The sequence below is a fragment of the Mustela lutreola genome, chromosome 6 (genome assembly GCF_030435805.1).
Source record: "Mustela lutreola isolate mMusLut2 chromosome 6, mMusLut2.pri, whole genome shotgun sequence".
In the NCBI taxonomy this organism is placed as follows: domain Eukaryota; kingdom Metazoa; phylum Chordata; class Mammalia; order Carnivora; family Mustelidae; genus Mustela; species Mustela lutreola.
The window spans coordinates 40050152-40069074 of record NC_081295.1 but is presented as its reverse complement, the minus strand read 5'-3'; the positions used below and the strand labels follow the sequence as shown (position 1 = coordinate 40069074).

At 37.1% G+C, this 18923-nt stretch overlaps 1 protein-coding gene across 3 annotated transcripts in view; it reads right to left on the bottom strand.

Annotated features, from left to right (window-relative positions):
• The window catches only part of MAP3K7 (mitogen-activated protein kinase kinase kinase 7), a 76162-nt gene extending 57446 nt beyond the window's left edge, over positions 1-18716 (bottom strand). For 2 of the 3 annotated variants that reach the window (XR_009354543.1, XM_059177062.1), the window contains exons 1-4: positions 18286-18716; positions 4060-4170; positions 677-742; positions 130-175 (exon numbers count right to left, since the gene is read on the bottom strand). Coding sequence is in view for 2 of the 3 variants with exons in the window: in XM_059177062.1 (XP_059033045.1) it covers positions 130-175; positions 677-742; positions 4060-4170; positions 18286-18405 (343 nt within the window). In the remaining variant the exon portion in view is untranslated. The remainder of the gene's footprint in view (positions 1-129; positions 176-676; positions 743-4059; positions 4171-18285) is intronic. The other variant, XM_059177063.1, reaches the window with a different exon arrangement.
• Positions 18717-18923: the final 207 nt, after the last annotated feature.

Genomic DNA, 18923 nt, shown 5'->3' with positions numbered 1-18923 from the left:
ATTTATTTTTAATTACCTCCTTTTGAGATTTTGAAGGTAAGCTATAAAGAACATTAAGTAACCAACAGTGTATATGAAAAGCTTTTCAATGATTTTACTCTATTAGATAAAGTGTCTAATGACACTCACCATTATATAAAGAGCCCCCTTCAGCATATTCCATCACAAGACATACCTAAAAGAAACACATGTCAGTATAATTAACCACAGGGCTATAACATCTTAGGTGACTTGAGAGAGAACTGAGTTCAATCTTTAATTTTACAAACGCACAAGAAATTATTCCTTTGATTTCTGCTATGTGAATGGTACTAATGGGAAAAAGAAGGGGATCTATGATCTAAGGCCTTGTCTTGTAGGGGCCCACTGTTCAAGAATGCAGGTGTGTGTAAAAAGATAATTGCCCAAACTCTGAAAGCTTTCTCCAGTGCTGAGTAGATGCTGGCACAGAACATCATGAGCCTCATAAGATGAGGTTAGTGGGTAAGACCACCCAAGATATCTCTTGCAATATACTGTGTTGCTAACAGACTACAAACAAATACATAAAGGGTAATTTTTTACACTTTTAATTTAAGAAAAAATAAATCAAAATAGCTTCATAAATTACACACCTGCGAACATTTATTATGTCAATGCTTACAGACAGGTGACAATGAAAAAGTGACAAACTTACTGGATTCAAGCAGGCTCCATATAGCTTTACAATATTAGGATGGTTCACACGGGATAACTGTCGAAGCTGTAACAAATTAAGGTTTCTTTTAAAAGATGCTAATTTTTGAGGAATTGATTACATTATGTCATTACAATTTTAGGGTATATAAAACATTAGTTTAATCATTTAACAATCATTATTCACTATGTAGCAGGTACTGTGTCATAAAATGCCTGCCCAGAATGGAAAAGATTTCCTGCCCTGAGCTCTCGTACTTTACCTGGGAGACAGACATGTAAACGAGTAACTAAGGCAAAATGCAAAGTGCTATTAACAGGAGTATGAACAAGCCATGATAAGTACAAGTAAGAAAAAATAAACTTTTGGGACGCCTGGGTGGCTCAGTTGGTTAAGCAGCTGCCTTCGGCTCAGGTCATGATCCCAGCGTCCTGGGATCGAGTCCCACATCGGGCTCCTTGCTCTGCAGGGAGCCTGCTTCTCCCTCTGACTCTGCCTGCCCTTCTGTCTGCCTGTGTTCGCTCTCACTCTCTCTCTCTCTTACAAATAAATAAATAAAATCTTAAAAAAAAAAAAAAAAAAAAAAAGAAAAAATAAACTTTAACAAGAAATGTTAGTACACCAACCCAGAAAGGGCACTGAGCTTAGTTATCCAAGGCAAACGAAGCTATGTCACCATCATCATCTTCAGAGTTATGGCTGCAGAGCCTACCTCACTCTGTGCCAGGTCCTGGTGGGCATTTAACAGATACTATGTAATTCTCACAACTCTGCAAGGTAGGTATTGTCATTTCTGCCTATAAGAAAAGAGACCTTTGGGGCGCCTGGGTAGCTCAGTCAGTGAAGTGGCTGCCTTTAGCTCAGGTCACGATCCCAGCGTCCTGGGATTGAGCCCCATCTCAGCCTCCCTGCTCAGCAGCGAGCCTGCTTCTCCCTCTCCAGCTCCCTCTGCTTATGTTCCCTGTTATTTGTTATAAATAAATAAAATCTTAAAGAAAAGAAAAGAGACCTTTAAGATAAAGTTCAGACAGGGCTAAGGGAGAGGTTAAATAACCTATTGCTACTGCCAGGGTTTCAACTTTGGTTCATCCAACTTAAAATCTGTACTCTTTCTGTGTATGTGTACGGTCTTCTTCCTTCTCCCATCTCTTGAATTAATCGCATCCTCTCCATTCCCACTACCACTGCCTTAGTAATTCCATGAATTGCTGCAGTAATCACTATGGTATTTTCCTAGCTGTTCTCCCTACTTCCTAATGATAGTACCAGGTACCTATGCAAATAATCTTCCCCAATCCAATGAATCACACTGAGGTCAGTGAGAGGTTTGGCTGTACTGTTTCTCTTGCTCTATACCCCAAACTTCTATTAATGTGTCCCCCCAAACTGCACTTACTCTTCCTTCTCCTCTCTTTTCTGTCTTTTCCCCTCTCTCTTTCCTATTATCCACACTATACAGCTGGCTCATATGAAGGTTAACCTTTTTACCAAATGTCACCAGAAAGCTCTATTTCTCTATAGTCAACACTTGCGTATTTTCAGTCCTAACACAAAAATTACTATTATATTCATTTATTATACAAAAAATATATTTATTGTATTTCATCTTCTAAAGGTTTAGCACTTAGCTTCGGATAGCACATTATTTAAGAATTTCTTTCTTCCTTTTTTAAAGATTTTATTTTATTTATTTGTCAGAGAGAGAGACAGCACAAGCAGTGGGAGAAGCAGGCAAAGGGAGACGCAAGCAGACTCCCCACTGGGCAGGGAGCCCAATGTGGGACTTGATCCCAGGACCCTGAGATCTGACCTGAGCCAAAGGCAAACATTTAACCAACTAAGCCACCCAGGTGTCCCTTAAGCATTTATTTCTGCTCCTTCCCCAAATACTACCAAGATATTACAGACATTTTTTCAAGGCACAAATTCAGAAGGATTAAGAGAATGTCAAATGAGGAAACAGCACGTTTCTGAAAGCTATAAAGCAAATGACTAGCAGTAACTGACACAGCAAACCTAAAAAAAAAAAATGAGAAAAAGTGAACAGAAATGAGATTAATTTCATAAAACCTACAGAGGTTTGGACCGGTGGTACTACCAGGAATCTATGCAAATAAGCCAACAAAGGAACAGAGAGATTAGTTCAAAGGCAGACCAGATTCTCTCCTTTCCTGACTTCAGTTTAGTGACTGACTACCTCTTTATCATCACAATGATTAGAGTCCCTGGATTGGGGGACACAAACCAAACTAAGGGATGAGCTCAAAGTAGTTGCCTCTGATAAGCAAAAAACTTGACTGGAAGAGGTCTGGGTATTAAAAAGTTTTAAAAATAAGACTATGTGGAGAACTATTTGACAATCTGAATTACCTGTATGTATAACCTTGATAAAATATTTTTATCCAACTTATTATAATGTTTTGACTCCTAATTCCTAGCATTTAACACATATGCTCTTAGCTAGTTTTGTGAAAGTGCCAATGCGCTTTTAGACTTTATCTCAACCATAAACAAAAATCATGAATAAGGCAATGCTGAGGCCACTCTTGGAGCATACTACTAGAGATCACCTTCTCTTCCTGAGGACCCCAAATTATCAACATTTCTCAACTCATTCAATTAATTACAAAAATCCCCTTCATTGTATCCCAACTAAATTTTCATTCTCTATATTATATGTTTAAAAATATCATAAAGTATATTTGCAAATTATAATTAAATATAACCACAGACATAAATTCAGAAAGGTTTGTAAGGTAAAGACCACTTATCCACTGGCCAATGAGGGAAAAAAACCCACTAATTTAAGGAACTACTGTGATCTAATATACAAAATAGTTCAAAATTAATAAAGAATAAATCTGATAATACAATTACTATTGATTATTAAATTCATAATTACTGAATTCTTGATCACTGAATCTGTAAGAGAACAGAGTTGTAGATTTTCACGCTAAATGAGAAAAAAAATCAAATTTGAAATTATTTCCCTGTAAAGTGATCTCATTTGAATTTCTAAAAATATTCAGTCAATAATGAATGCATAAAATTTCCCTTAATTTTAGATAATGGGATAGAATACCATTTCTATTCTAAAATTTAAATCCTATGCTTTGAAATAGATCTGAATTACACAGATGATCTGTTATTTTAATTCAGGGATGAATTCATTTATGTGGTTAACAGTGTTTTCCCCCCAATTTTTAATTAGAATTAAGAGTGTGAATGAAAAATGTTTCTACAGCATTATCTTTGGTTCAACCAAATTGCTAAGGTTCAAGTATATGGGGAAATGACAACTGGGAAATAACTTTTTCATAATATTAAATTCACAGAGTATCTTTGGTAAAGAATTATACATTAGAAAAAACATTTCAACTTACCTCTACAATAAAAGCTTTCCTCTCAGATTCACTTTCTATTTGTTTAATAGCAACATCTTTTGCTCTCCACTTAGCTTTGCAAACCACTCCAAAGGCTCCTCTTCCAACAACCTGAGTTAAAACAAAACAAAAAACAAACACCCATGAGAATCAGAAATAAATAGACTCAGCCCAACATAGAACACTGAAGCCAACTTGAAAGACTTATTAAAAGATTTAGAAATCATCACTATCTGGATTTGCCACTGAGCAAATACAGTGTTTCATTAAAGTGAGGAAATAAAGAAATGAACTTATCTCTTGTCTCTGAAAGTTTATAGTCTAGACAGCTCTTCATTGTCAGGTAAAACCCAACAAAGATCCCTGGAGCAAGAAAACAAATTAAAACTGGCAAGATGAATGAGAGGACAGAAAGACTACGTTTGCTAAAATAAATATAAAAAGCAAGAATGTACAATCAATGTTTTTAAGCTATCATATTAATGAAATATAGCTTTTGTATAGTTCAGTAGGGGTATGAAACAGACGTGAAAGGATAAAAATACAGATGATAAAACACTGGGACTGCAAAGACAAATGAAACAAGGTATTACCTATACAAGAGAATATACTTTTCAAGAGAAAGAAATGAACTACTAATTGATACATGCTATAATGTGAATGGACCTCAAACACACTATACTAAGTGAAAGAAGCTGGACACAAGAAACCACATCCTGTATGATTCCGTTGACATGAAATGTCTAGAAAAGGCTAATTCATAGAGATAAAAAATAGATCACTGGTTATTTGGAACTGACTGTGAAAACTGGGATTAGCTGTAAAGTAGTAAAATGAATATTACCAAAGGGATGAAAATGTATGAAAACTGATTTATGGTGACAGTTCCATAACTTGGCAAATTTGTACAAATGACTAATAGTTCAAATGGGTGAATTTTATGATATGTAAAATATCTTATTAAAGTTATTTTTGAAAGTTATAAAAGAAAGATTGGCTATGTATTGTATTACTGTTGACAACTAAGTGATGGGTACCTCATGGGTTCACTGCTGTCTCACACTACGCTTTCTACTTTCACAAATGTTTGAAATTTGCTGTAATATAAAATCAACAAAAGAACAGCTTTTTATCCTTGTAAATCAAAACCATTAGATTTTTATCACTGTAAAGGATCTTAGTTAAGTGTCATCTACTCCAATTTTTCAGTTCCCAATGTATCTAAGTACTTCGTATCAATGCTTTCTCCTTAAGTGAAATATCTACCTCTGTACATCTCTCATTTATGATGCACTTTCTATAATGCTTTACTCACATTACCCCACTTACATAACCACAGGAGACAGGTACTAGTGCTATTGTTATTTTACAGATAAAGTACCTAGTTTTAAAGAAGGAAACTAACTTGCCCAAGGCTATATTCCTTCGTAAAGAGCAAGTGCGGTTTGATGCCAGAGAGTTTAACACCAGAATGTTAAGGATGCTAATATACACACACCTATCTCTATTCTATGTCAGAAAACTACCAGTTATCTTTCCTTAGAGGAGTTTTTACTTTAGACAAACTTTCAAGCACAAATCCCTGGGTACAAAGCTCTTCTGTAACAAAGCTGGCTATAGCTAGGGTGATTAGGTAATTTATTATTTATATCAGAACTCTTTTTAGAGTAAGAAGAAAGTGCTAGTAATTACCAGGACGGTGGCTGTAAACTGGGATATATGGCCACTCTAGTCATAGTTCTATTTCATATGTTACACAAAGCAGTATAGACGTTTTTCATGTTAAATAATATATAAAACTACCCAAATGGTTAAACCATGGGCCATTTATTGAACGTTCACCATGTGCCAGGTACTAGCCTATGCGCTTTTCATGCATTCTCCTCTATTCTCACATTCTTCTCTATTTTATTTTGTCATCTCTAAGTATTTTTTTAAGTTTTTAGTTTTAATTCCAGAATAGTTAACAGACAGTGTTATATTAGTTTTAGGTGTACAATATAGTGATTCAACAATTTATTGTTGAATCATTATATTCAGTGCTGCATACATTATTCAGTGCTTATCATGGTAGGTATACTCTTATACTCTTATACTTACCATGATAAGTATGTAAGTATACTTATCATGGTAAGTATACTTGATAAGTATGTAAGTATGTAAGTATGTAAGTATACTTATCATGGTAAGTATACATTATTCAGTGCTTATCATGGTAAGTATACTCTTTAATCCCTGTTACCTATTTCATCCATTCCCCCTTCCACCTCCCCTTTGGTAACCATCCATTTGTTCTCTATAGTTAAGAGTCTGTTTCTTGGTTTGTCTTTTTATTTTTCCTTGGTCCTTCTGTTTTATTTCTTAAATTCCACATATGAGTGAAACCATATGGTATTTGTCTCTGACTGATTAGCTTGGCATAATACTTTCTGGCTATATCCAATCCAGGTTGTTGCAAATGGCAAGACTTCATTCTTTTTTTCTGGCTGAAAAATGTTCCTGTTGCATTCATGTGCGTGTGTACATATCCACACCACATCATCTTTATCCATTTGTCAATGGACACTTAGGCTACTTCCATATCTTGACTATTGTAAATAATGCTGCAATAAACCTGGGGGTGGCATGTATCCCTTTAGTGTTTTCTTATTTTTTTGGGTAAATATCTGGTAATGCAATTACTAGATCACAGGGTAGTTCTTTCTTTCTTTTCTTTTCTTTCTTTCTTTTTTTTTTTTTTTTTAACTTTTTAAAGAACTTCTATACTGTTTTCCACAATGGCTCTACCAGTCTGCATTCCCATCAACACCACACCAGGGTTCCTTTCTCTCCACATCCTTACCAACACGTGCTGTTTCTTGCTGTTTTTGATTTTAGCCACTCTGACAGATGTGAGGTGATATATCATTATAGTTTTGAACTGTAATTCTCTGATGATGAGTGATGTGGTCATATTTTCACATGTCTGGCCATCTATTATGTCCTCTTTGGAGAAATGTCTGTTTGTGTATTTGGCCCACTTTTTAATTGGGTTGTTTTTGGGTGTTGAGTTATATCTCTTGTCAGAGAAAGAAACCAACATCAATCATTGCACTAGTCATCCAGTTACTTTAACATGAATAGGTATTGGCTAAACCTGGCACCATCAGAGTAAAGGAAAGAGCAGATCTTGGCTCTAAAAACCAACAGACTTGAGTTTGAATACAGGTCCTGTCTACATACTAGCTATTAATGCTGGGGAGATTAACATCTCTGCAATTCTGTTTTCTCAACAGTAAAAGGGAGATGCTTACAGTGTCCTCAGTGATATCTATAGGGTTCTTAAGAAAGCCAAACCCATGCATTTTCTTAAATCCTACAGAAGACTAAAGTGCTTAGAGTTAGGTATGAATCAGTGTAAGAAGTGATACTACTCATTTGTCTCACAATTAGCTATGATGGACAGCAAAAAAGGTCCTGAAAGAAATTTCAACTTTATGGCAACATTAGGCTAAGAAGGTATGGATAGAGACCAGATTATTAATATTACTACGAAATAATGATTATGAATTTAAAATATTCTTCAACCGTGTATTTAAAAATACCTCAAAGCAACTGGTACTTAGTAAGTCTCCTCCTGTTTCATTTTCCTATTCTCAGGAATACCCATGCAGGAATTCCAAACATTACATTTGTGGATCATTCACTTGTCACAAAAACTGTTAGGTGTTGTATGACTAGTTGTGAAGCAAAAGTGCCATCTAGTGCTGAGATAATGGCTGAATCTTGAGTTTTCAACTTAAAATCATGGGAACATAATTTAACAAAAAAGGACATGATAAACTTTCTTCCATTTGCTAAAGAAACTAATTTCTGGGAACATTGAAATATAAAACAGGCATATTCTATTAAGATGAGAGCCCATGGCTTAATAAAAAAGCCTCCACTCATGTTAGGGCCATAAGATAGTTCACATATACAGTGAAACATATACAAAATGATAGTAAAGAAAGTATAAGATGCCTAAGGTTGTATACATAAACTGAAAATCATGATCAAAAAAATAATTGCTATGAATTTGAAGGAGTGACGTTAGAAGCACAGAATCAATGCTTAAAAAATTAAATTTCTGTGTATCAAATGATTCTGATCACCATTTCCAATGAACAAAGAGGACTTTCTCCATACCACCAAGCAATGCTCAGATACCAGCTGGGTATCTTGTAATTCAGTTCAATTCTGACACTATCTACCAGGACATAGCATCAGATCCTGCAAATTAAGGGCTCCAGTCTACAAACCTGCCCCTTCCTCCCACAACTTCAGATGCCAGTCACAAGTCCAGGTGTCACTTGTGCTTCTGACCATGGCTACAGACTGGAGGTTCCAATTGCTCCCTCCTTGGGTTCATTTAATTTGCTAGAGTGGCTCACAAAACTTTAACATTTTACTTACTAGATTACCAGTTTATTATAAAAGGATATAACTCAGAAACCACCAGATGGAAGAGAACCACAGGGTAAGGTATGCGGAAAGGGTAGAGGATTTCCATGACCTCTTCAGGAAAGCCACTCTCCTAGCACCTCTATGTGTTCACCAACCTGGAAGTTCTCCAAACACTGTTCTTTTGGGTTTTTATAGAGGCCTCATAAGATAGGTATGATCGATTAATCTTTGGTTATTGGCAAATGGTCTGACCTCCAGCCCTTCTCCTTTTTTCTCCTCTCCCCTCCTTGAAGGTCAAGGGGATGGCAATGAAATTTCCACCCTTCTAATCACAAAGTAGCTTCTCCTTGCACCAACCCCCATCCTTTGGTAGTGTTCAAAGTAGCCTCATTAACATACCAACATACCACATCATCTTTATCCATTCATCAGTCAATGGACACTTAGGCTACTTCCATATTTTGACTATTGTAAATAATGTAATGTAAATAATACCAATAAATACAATAATGACTATTGTAAACAATACCAACATATGAGAGAGAGAGAGAGACAAAGACAAAACATACGAGAAATAGAGAAAGAGATTTTTATCTCTCTCTTCAATTATGAACTTTTGAGGGTTTTGGGAGCTGTGAGCCAGGAACTGTGAAAAAGGCCAAATATATATTAAGAAATACACAGTTGGTCATTCAGAATGCAATATCAAAAAAAACCTCCCATTTTTTCAAAGGCATAAATGTAGAGACATTAAGAGTTAACAAGGAAAAAAAAAAAGAACTGACCTTGTGAGGTAGAAAAATAATTCAAGACAAAACAAGAGTTAAATAATTTTTTAAGGGGACGCCTGGGTGGCTCAGTTGGTTGGGCGGCTGCCTTCGGCTCAGGTCATGATCCCAGCGTCCTGGGATCGAGTCCCACATCGGGCTCCTTGCTTCTCCCTTTGCCTCTGCCTGCCACTCTGTCTGCCTGTGCTTGCTCTCTCGCGCGTGCTTGCTCTCTAGCTCTCTCTCTGACAAATAAATAAACAAAATCTTTAAAAAAAAAATAAATTTTTAAGTACTTAACTGCTAAAGTAAGCCAAAGGATAGTCTATGATGGTGGCTAAAGTAACACCCCCTCTCCTTCAGGGAATAGGCTTAGGGATGCAGGACAGGTTTAGGAATTTGAGGGCAGAAAGGACTTATCCTTTCCACTTCTCAAAGAGATCCCTAAGAGAGGGCTGCCTCATGCAGCTTAGCTAACAAGGAAAGCTACAGATGATGGAGAATGCAAAGGAGGCAGACAAAGGGAGGCCCTACTCTGGCTCTCTCAGTCCCAAGAGAACATGGAAATGATACAAAAAACTCTTCTCAAGAGAAAAGTGAGGCAACTGAAAATTAGAGTTTTCCACACTGCTGGAAGGAGGCTGTGGTAGAGCAAATTGTTGGAACCTATATCATAGACTGTGGGATGGCAGATAATTCAAATACAGGGAGCTCAGCAGTTTTGGAGAATCAGTGTAGGCCAATGGAGGAAGGACAGGTAAGTTCTCCTTTCAAGAGGGATAAAGGTGAAGTTCATGCCAAGAGAATAATGAACTTATTTTGTTCACTCCTTACACCAGTACTTTCTTTAATGTCTACTACGTCCTACCATTTAGGATACCAGAGATACAGCAATAAACAAGACAAAAGCCCTGATCTACACTGAATGTGCTTTTAATTAAGGAAGGTGGGGGGACGACAATCAACAGACAAAAAGATGAATGAGAAAAATACCAGACTACAAAAAATGCCATGTAGAAAACACAAAATGAGGATGAGAGGACAGAGACTAGTGGAAACCTTGGGATGTTACTAACTTGGTACTTGAATGATCGAAGGAACCAACCAAAGAAGAAACAAGTAATATGAAGGCCATAAGAAGGGATGGGATAACCCACTATTCCCTATTCAACAATATCTGAACTCCATCTATAAACTAGGTGGTATCCTAGACCCTCAAGGTACAGAAGCTAACAAAATAAACCATAATCCTTGTTCCTACTGCTTATATTCTTGTGGAGAAAGACAAATAAAGAGGAAGCAAGATATACAAGAAAACACATATATTTTAGTAAATCACAAGTGTGCTAAGAAGAAAAAGAGAAAAATACTGTGTGTACAAATGTATTGTACCCCCCCCCCCCCCCCCGCCGCCTATTTCAAACAGGGTAGTCCGTAAAGCTGCACTGAGAAAGGTGACGTTTTAGTGATGACCTAGAGAAATACTTGGAAGGTTTGGTGTGGGTAGTGCATAGCGGGAGAAGGAAGAGTGATGCAAGATAAGGCTGGAGAGACAGGCAGAGTCTGGATCCTGAATAACACTCTCCATCATGAAAAGGAGTTTGGATTTCAGTCTAAGTGCAATGGGAAGAAACAGAAGGAGTTTAAGAAGAAATGATGTGATATGATTTTATATTTAAAAAAATCATTCTAGCTCTTACATGAAAAATGGATTGTAGGGAAGCTAGAATATATAGAGAGACCAGATATGAGGCTATTACAGCAGCTCAAGCAAGAGAGAAGAGCTGTGAGGACATGACTGATGATAGTGCAGAAAAATGGGCAGATCTGGGATATGTTTTATAGTAGGGTTAAATGAGCTTGTGGAGCACCAGAGTGGCTCAGTTGATTAAGTGACTGCCTTTGGCTCAGGTCATGATCTGAGAGTCCTGGGATCAAGCCCCACATCAGGATCCTTGCTCAGTGGGGAGTCTGCTTCTCCCTTTCCCACTGCTCCTGTCTCCCTGCTTAAGCTTCTTTCTCTCTCTGTCTCAAATAAAAAAGAAAAAAAAAAAAAGAGCTTGCTGATGGTCTGCATGCAGCAGGATGGGTGGAGAGGAAGAGATGAATCAAGATAATGTCTAGATTAAGCAACAGGATAATGAAGGATAATAAGAAAATTTTATATATATATATATATAAAACATGTTTTTAAAAATAACACATTTAGCAATTAAATAACAGCATTTAGTTGGTTATTTCTAGTCAATCAACTGGGTGAGATTACCAAAAAACAGAATCTAAATACTAGGGATCCAGAATTGAGTTCCAAAGAACTTCAACATCTAGAACACACAGGAGGAAGAACCAGCAAAAATTGGGAAGGAACAGTCAGTACTGTAGCAGGCAACAGAAGAGTGTGACAAGAAAGCAAATGCAAAACAGCAAAGCATTAATTCAATGGCTCTCTCAAAGTGTGGTCTGTGGATCAAAAGCATCAGCATCACCAGAATATTTGTGAGAAATATAAATTCTAAGGTTCCAACCCAAAAGTACGGAGTTTGAGGGTAGGGTCCAGGATTCTGGGTTTTAATAAGCTCTTCAGGTGATTCTGGTTTGAGAATGACAACATTAGGTCATATTAAAAACATAATTAATAGTGAAACAAAATATTCTGGTGGAAGCCATCACATAGACCAGTTGACATTATTTATGAAAGTCTCCCAGAGCACTAAGAGGCTACCTTGGGCAGGAAGAAAGGAAAAGGGGATTCTTGTGAGCAACCCAAGTGTTTTTCTTGACACACAGTAGGTCACAGAAATGAGTAGCATAGATGACAAGTTGAGACACATTGGCAACTGAGGGAAACAATGAAAAACCCAATATTCAAATTACAAGACAAGGAAAGGAAGTACTTTTTACTTGCTACTAAATTTCTAATTCAAGTTGACAAATCAATATGCTTTCTGGGTTGTATTCATATCCAAATAACATAAGTTTCTTTGACATATCATCATTAACAATTATTCTGAATGACTGCTTTCTCCAAAGATCAATTTTCGGCAAGGGGGTAAAAAGGGCACACATCCAAATTACAAGCATCTCCCCTATCACACAAAATCCATACAAAATGGCAAACCCAGAAATAGATATTAGCTATTTTTCACAATCTCTCCTCTGTAAAAATAGAAGAACAGAGCAATACTAAGAGGATTTTGGTTTTAAAAGGGAAGTTAATTTAGAAATATTTCCCCCAAATTTATGAATGTTTTCTAAATTAAAATGTTGTTAGAGGGCGCCTGGGTGGCTCAGTGGGTTGAGCCGCTGCCTTCGGCTCAGGTCATGATCTCAGGGTCCTGGGATCGAGTCCCGCATCGGGCTCTCTGCTCAGCAGGGAGTCTGCTTCCTCCTCTCTCTCTGCCTGCCTCTCTGCCTACTTGTGATCTCTCTCTGTCAAATAAATAAATAAAATCTTAAAAAAAAAAAATGTTGTTAGATTAATTCTTTTATGATATGCATCTTTCCCCTGTGGTGTAGTCCTCTTGGTTTGGGGTCCACAACTTCAGTTTCATATAGTAAAAGCAAAGTTTAAATGTAATTTTTAAATAAAAAATAGAACATAAAAATATGATAATGGGAATATTTATATGCAATTAATATTAAAAAGCACTAATAAAAGTAATTAATATTAAAAAGCACTAAAAGCATTAAAAGTCAAAATCAGAATTCATTCTGTGAGTTTAAGGAAAGCAACTCCTTTAAAAACTAATTTCTTTAGGATGGAAGACTATTCCTTTATTCAAGTCATATTATTAAAAACTAATGAACAAACAAAACAAAAAGCCTACCTAAGCTATATTAAATGGTGAAGGATGCTTACATGCTCTTAATTTACTACAAAATAATTCTTAATTGTCCCCAATTCATGTTATTTTTAGTTCAGTGACTATAGTTGTCACTTTGATTTGGCCCTGCTCTGTGGACTATGTGAATGGTCCCTGGCTGTGCTGCCACTGCTCTGGCTAGAAATATGGAACATGACAGAACAAGCATAGATCTTATATTTATTTGTTAGAACTTAGAGCCTCCAACTATTTCAGAACTTAGAACTTCAATATCTATTAATAAACTGTGGCAGAATAGAACTGCCATCTGCTGACAAGACAGGCTTGACAACATAAAAGTAAAGCTTTGATTATCCAAACTTACTTTTGAATTTTCATGCAGTCTTTTAAAATCTGGCATAGACATCTGACCTAATTAGTAGGCCTTTCTTTCAAGTAATATGCCCATGTCACCTTTTAAGCCCCCCCTACAAGTTATCATGTGCCTATCTCTTCATTGTGATAACAATTTCAGATTTCTAATGAAACCAAATATCATTAAGTTTCACATGGAAGAGTTTATTAATAATTCTGGATATCCACAATTAAGTACTGACTCACAAATCTACAGACTCCGTTTTTTCAGGCCATTATAAATGAGGCTTTTCTCCATTATGTTGCCCATATACCTCTAAAATTACAAAATATACATCACTGCCAAAGTTCTTTCTATATTTCCCCTTTAAAACAAACCCTTTGGGTCTCTATAATAAAGCTTAATAACATATAAGTACTGTAGTGATAATATGTACATTGCTCCTATTATACTTGATGTCAACACCATAGGTCTCCCTTTTAAAAAGCAGCCATGCCAAATAGGGTCTTTTTAGGATGTTAGTAAAAGCCCACCAATACGTGGTTTACTTACAGCATCTGACCCTTCACAGCACTTTTAAAATCCCTGCTAAACAAATGTATTTGCTAGGTATAATGGAGTATAATGGAATCAACATTTAGACAGAGAATCAGATTTCATTTCTAGTGTAAATGCTGCCTAAGCCAAATCACAAACTTACTGCAACCTCTGGTTTTATCACATGCAATATGAAAAACTGGATGAGCACCAAATCTTCATAATTATGCTGTGATAACTTCAAACTACTCATTCAACAAATATTTATAGAAAAACTGGGTGCTACGCATTGGTGTTATATGAATAACATATAACGTTTTGCTGGGGGATACATAATTTTGTTTACTGGTTAAGTTCCACAAAGGATATTGGAACTGATGAAGATCTGGGAAAGTTTCCCTAAGGATTAAACATTTGAGCTGGGACTTGGTGAGAGGAGCCAGCCATGTGAAGTTCTTGGGAGAAGAGAATGCTAGGTAGAGGAGCAAGTGCAAAGAAAATTCACCTTTGTACCTTTCCCAATGTGTGATGCTTACTTTATTCAAAATCTGGCTTCAAACTATTTTCCATACAATGAAGTCTTCTGTGATTAACCCTACTTTCAAATTATGGCTTCAGTGCTCAGTTATCTATAGCTACAGTTTTAAATTCATGGTTCTAAAAATGTTAATTAACTGTTCTGTGTTTATTCTAGTCTCACAATAAGTCAAAAATTTCAAGGAGTCAGGGCATCTGGGTGGCTCAGTGGGCCTTCGCTCAGGTCACGATCCCAGGGTCCTGGGATGGAGCCTCGCATCAGGCTCTCTGCTCAGCAGGGAGCCTGCTTCCTCCTCTCTCTCTCTCTCTCTCTCTCTCTCTGCCTGCCTGCCTCTCCACTTACTTGTGATCTCTGTCAAATAAATAAATAAAATCTTAAAAAAAAAATTTCAAGGAGAGTATCCTAGCATTCTTATATTCATCTTTCACAGTACCTTAGCTGTATTGTAAACAGATGAGAATGTTCACTAAATGTGTAGGACCAACCACCATAAAGAAAATCAGTATTTTGTTTCTCCATTCTCAGAACAAGGTTTGGTCAGAGTGCTTCACTGTAAATCCAGCAGAAAGAGCAACTGACTCATGAGTGAGATATTTCAAATTCAAAGTTCCCAGCTCTACCATTTACTTAGGTATGAAGCTTCTAGTAATTGATTCTAGTAAATCAAACTCTATGACCATTTGTCAGAATCTGTAAAATAGGGATATTTGTCTTGTCTAACCAGGGTTAGTTACCAACTACATTCCACAAGAGATCATGTAAAGCTTACTGTGGAAACAGAGCAAAAATACTAGAAATAATAAATGTGTTTTCATTTTAGAACTGGAAGACACCTTAAATGATCATATTTAATCCTTCAGTTCACATGAAAAGTCAGAGACCCAGAAAAATTAAGTTACCTGTTCAAAGCTACTGAAATATATTACGCTAGAATCAGTACGGCATTCAATTTTTTAAAACACCCAGTCTAGCACACTTCTAAACACACCACACTGCTTTTACCACTTTTGCAACCTTGTCTTCAATGTACATACCTCACAATTTATTTTAACATTCTCTTCACTCAGATCCAGAATGGTAAAAACCAGGTGGCTTCAAAACAAAACAAAACAAAACACAAAAAACCCAAAATAATAAAAAACCCCCCAAAGCCCCAAACCTATATAAGTTTCTGAGGCTGAGACCTCACATAATTTGATATCAGAACTGAATTTAGGAAGTGCTGCCCTGATATTACTGAGTCACAAGATTAGGAATGTAAGGATTATAATCAGCTGATGCCTTAAAAATATGCATCTACGAAATGACTGCATATCTGGCTTGTGGTTGGAGTATTTTTCTTACACAGTTTCTAACTGAATCAATATAATGCTGCTTCAATTACACTGTTACTTAAGAAATACAAATTTAATTTTATTTATAGACAATGTATTTGTATAATATGAAATACTAAAAGCAATGTAAAATACTTTTTGTTTCTGGTCATCTTTCTTTGTTCGCTTATTTTTGATTTTAATATAGAAGCAAAATCTAAGTTCAGAAATAATTATTAACTAAGTACCTATATAAACGCTGGATTATAGAACACTGTTTTAATGTGTGCAAATGAATGTAATGGGAATTACGTATGTTTTCAACAACAGAAAGGTCCAAATTCAATCCTTAAAGTGAAAATATACTGGGTATTAAAAAAATGAAAACTAAACTAGATAACCAACTAGTATTAGAAATTTTCATCTGAAAACACAAATTTACTCCTTAGGAATATCCTAAGTATACTAAAGAAAGGCTGAAACAATATCTAAACTGAAAGAAATATCTTTAGAAACGTAAAACTTTATCAGAATTTAAATGGTTTTCTGGGAAGAGCAGTAAAATGATTAATGTCCCCTCACTAACTTCCATTCTTCCAAGAAGCAATAATGTAAATGCTTTAGAAAATAGTGTCAGAAAATGAAGGTTGTAAGAATCAAATGATGTAAGTCTGTGAAAGCATTTGGTAGACGGTGAAGTACAAGTTATTATTATATAACAATTTGTAGTCTACAAGTACAGCAGTTTGCCACAGAGTAGACGTAAATGCTTATTTAAAAACTGCAATTCTTTTATACTGACTCACTGAATTTTTATTCTTAAAAAAGAAATCCATGAAAGCAGATCAACTATCCACTTCTGAAAAAGGAATTTAACATAGCCTCAATAGAAAACACCCCCCCCCCATGATCACAAATAAATTCCCCCCTCTTTTCAAAATCTAGGGCCTTCTTTTAGCCAGGTGACCTTAAAGAAGGTTACTGTTCCTCTCTAGAACTCAGTTTCCTAGTAGTTAGTGTCAGGTACTGTGTTGGGTGTTTTGATTTTATTGCATAATAGGAAGTGCACAGATAAAATTACATAGAAATTATTATCCCTGTTTTATAGTTAAGGGATAACACTATAATGCTCAAAGGGATTAGTTAGGAAACTGGCTTCAAATCACATGGCTAACTCCAAAAGCCTTGTTTATGCTACCTTGCAAAATGAGGCTGTTCTCAAAGATTACTTTATGCCACAAAAAGATATGATTAAGGAATCCATTTTTCTTCCAAAACATGCATAGAAAAAAATTATTTGTTGAATGATAATTTTCTCACTACTTTAGCTTGCCACTATCTAAAAAGAATTTTGGATTTTCAAAGTAGAGATAATTCGCTAAGAGTCTGCAACATAGGACACACAGTGTTCTTTTTTTTTTTTTTTTTTAAAGATTTTATTTATTTATTTGACAGAGAGAGATCACAAGTAGATGGAGAGGCAGGCAGAGAGAGAGGGAAGCAGGTTCCCTGCTGAGCAGAGAGCCCAATGCGGGACTTGATCCCAGGACCCTGAGATCATGACCTGAGCCGAAGGCAGCGGCTTAACCCACTGAGCCACCCAGGCGCCCCCCACACAGTGTTCTTTATGGCATATACACTGCAAGGTATTTAACAAATTTTAAAAATGAAGAATAAATGGTAACTGATAGATACTATTTTCAGCTAAAGGTTTAACACTTTCTAAAGTGACTCTTTAAAATATGTACAGTTTTTACTTCCCTAAATTTTGTGGTCCTTAGAATCAATCTACTCTGTATATTTATAAACAAACAATATGTTAAAAGCACATTATTATCTTTCCCTAAAATATCTTATTACAGAATGAAGAATGGATTTGGGTTTCCTAATAGTGATTTCTGGTTTGGTGTTATATTGCGGTTGTCACCGAGATCATTAATTATCTCTTCGGAATATGCTACCTTGAAGCAGGTTTTCATCACAGTCTACATTACTAACAGTAAAATTTATCCAAATTAGTCCAACGGAAGGTAGAACATTTAATATTATGACTACTACTCTACAGAATCAGCGAAAGTGAGGAATCATTCGATAGCTGGGGAAACACTTTATTTAACAAGCATTTACGTACCGGGCACTGAGCTATAAGTCAAACATAATACAATCGTTGGAGACACACACACACACACACACACACACACGAACTGGTGGACCACACCATCTCACCAGTTGAGCTGTTTGAGATAACCGAACTCCAGGCACCGACCAAACAAGAGCGCCGAAGTGAGCAAAAAGCAAGCTTCCCCAGACCATCTGAAGGCAAAGTCCGCTCTATACCTAGCCTGTGTGGGGACTCCCGAGTGGACCGAAGGGGCCCTAAGAATCAAGAGGGGCCAGGGGAAGCACCTTAAAGAGTAGGCACCACTCAAAGGCCGATTTCGGTGCCCCGGTGTTAGGCTTCACTCACCTCTTCCACCTCGATTTCCTTGTAATCGATCTCTTCAAAGTTGAGGACTTGGGAGGGGGCTTCGATCATCTCACCGGCCGAAGACGAGGAAGAGGAGGAAGCGGCGGAGGCTGTAGACATGATCCCTTACGGAGCCCGGGGGGCCCGGGAAGGCTGCCACCCCGACACTCCGGGGGAGAGCCGCGCCCACCCGTCTCCGGACCGACCTTCAGACTGAAGCCACGGCGAACCGTGGCGGGGACAGGGACAGCGGCTACAGCCGAGTCCCGGCTCCGGCTCCTCTGCGTTTTCCGCCGCCGGGCCCGCCCACCGAACTTCCGGTTCCGGCCTGAAATCGGAAATAGGTGGAGGGCTGGGAGCTCCAGAAAGGGGAGGGGAGAATTTTGTGACTGAGACTGGGAAAGGAAGGGCAGATTGGGGGTGGGGTGGGAGAGAGTGAGTGGCCGGTTTGGAACTGTAGAACAAATTTCGCGAGATCTATATTAAGGGGCTACAGCATCGGGTGATACCGCGAGAGCTGATGCCTGACGTAATTAAAATGCGCGAACGGAAGTGGCGCAGAGTACTACGGTATATTAATGCGGTTGGTCGTTCAGGCACCCGCGGGAAAGATAAAAACTAAGTTTTCAACTCTGCTT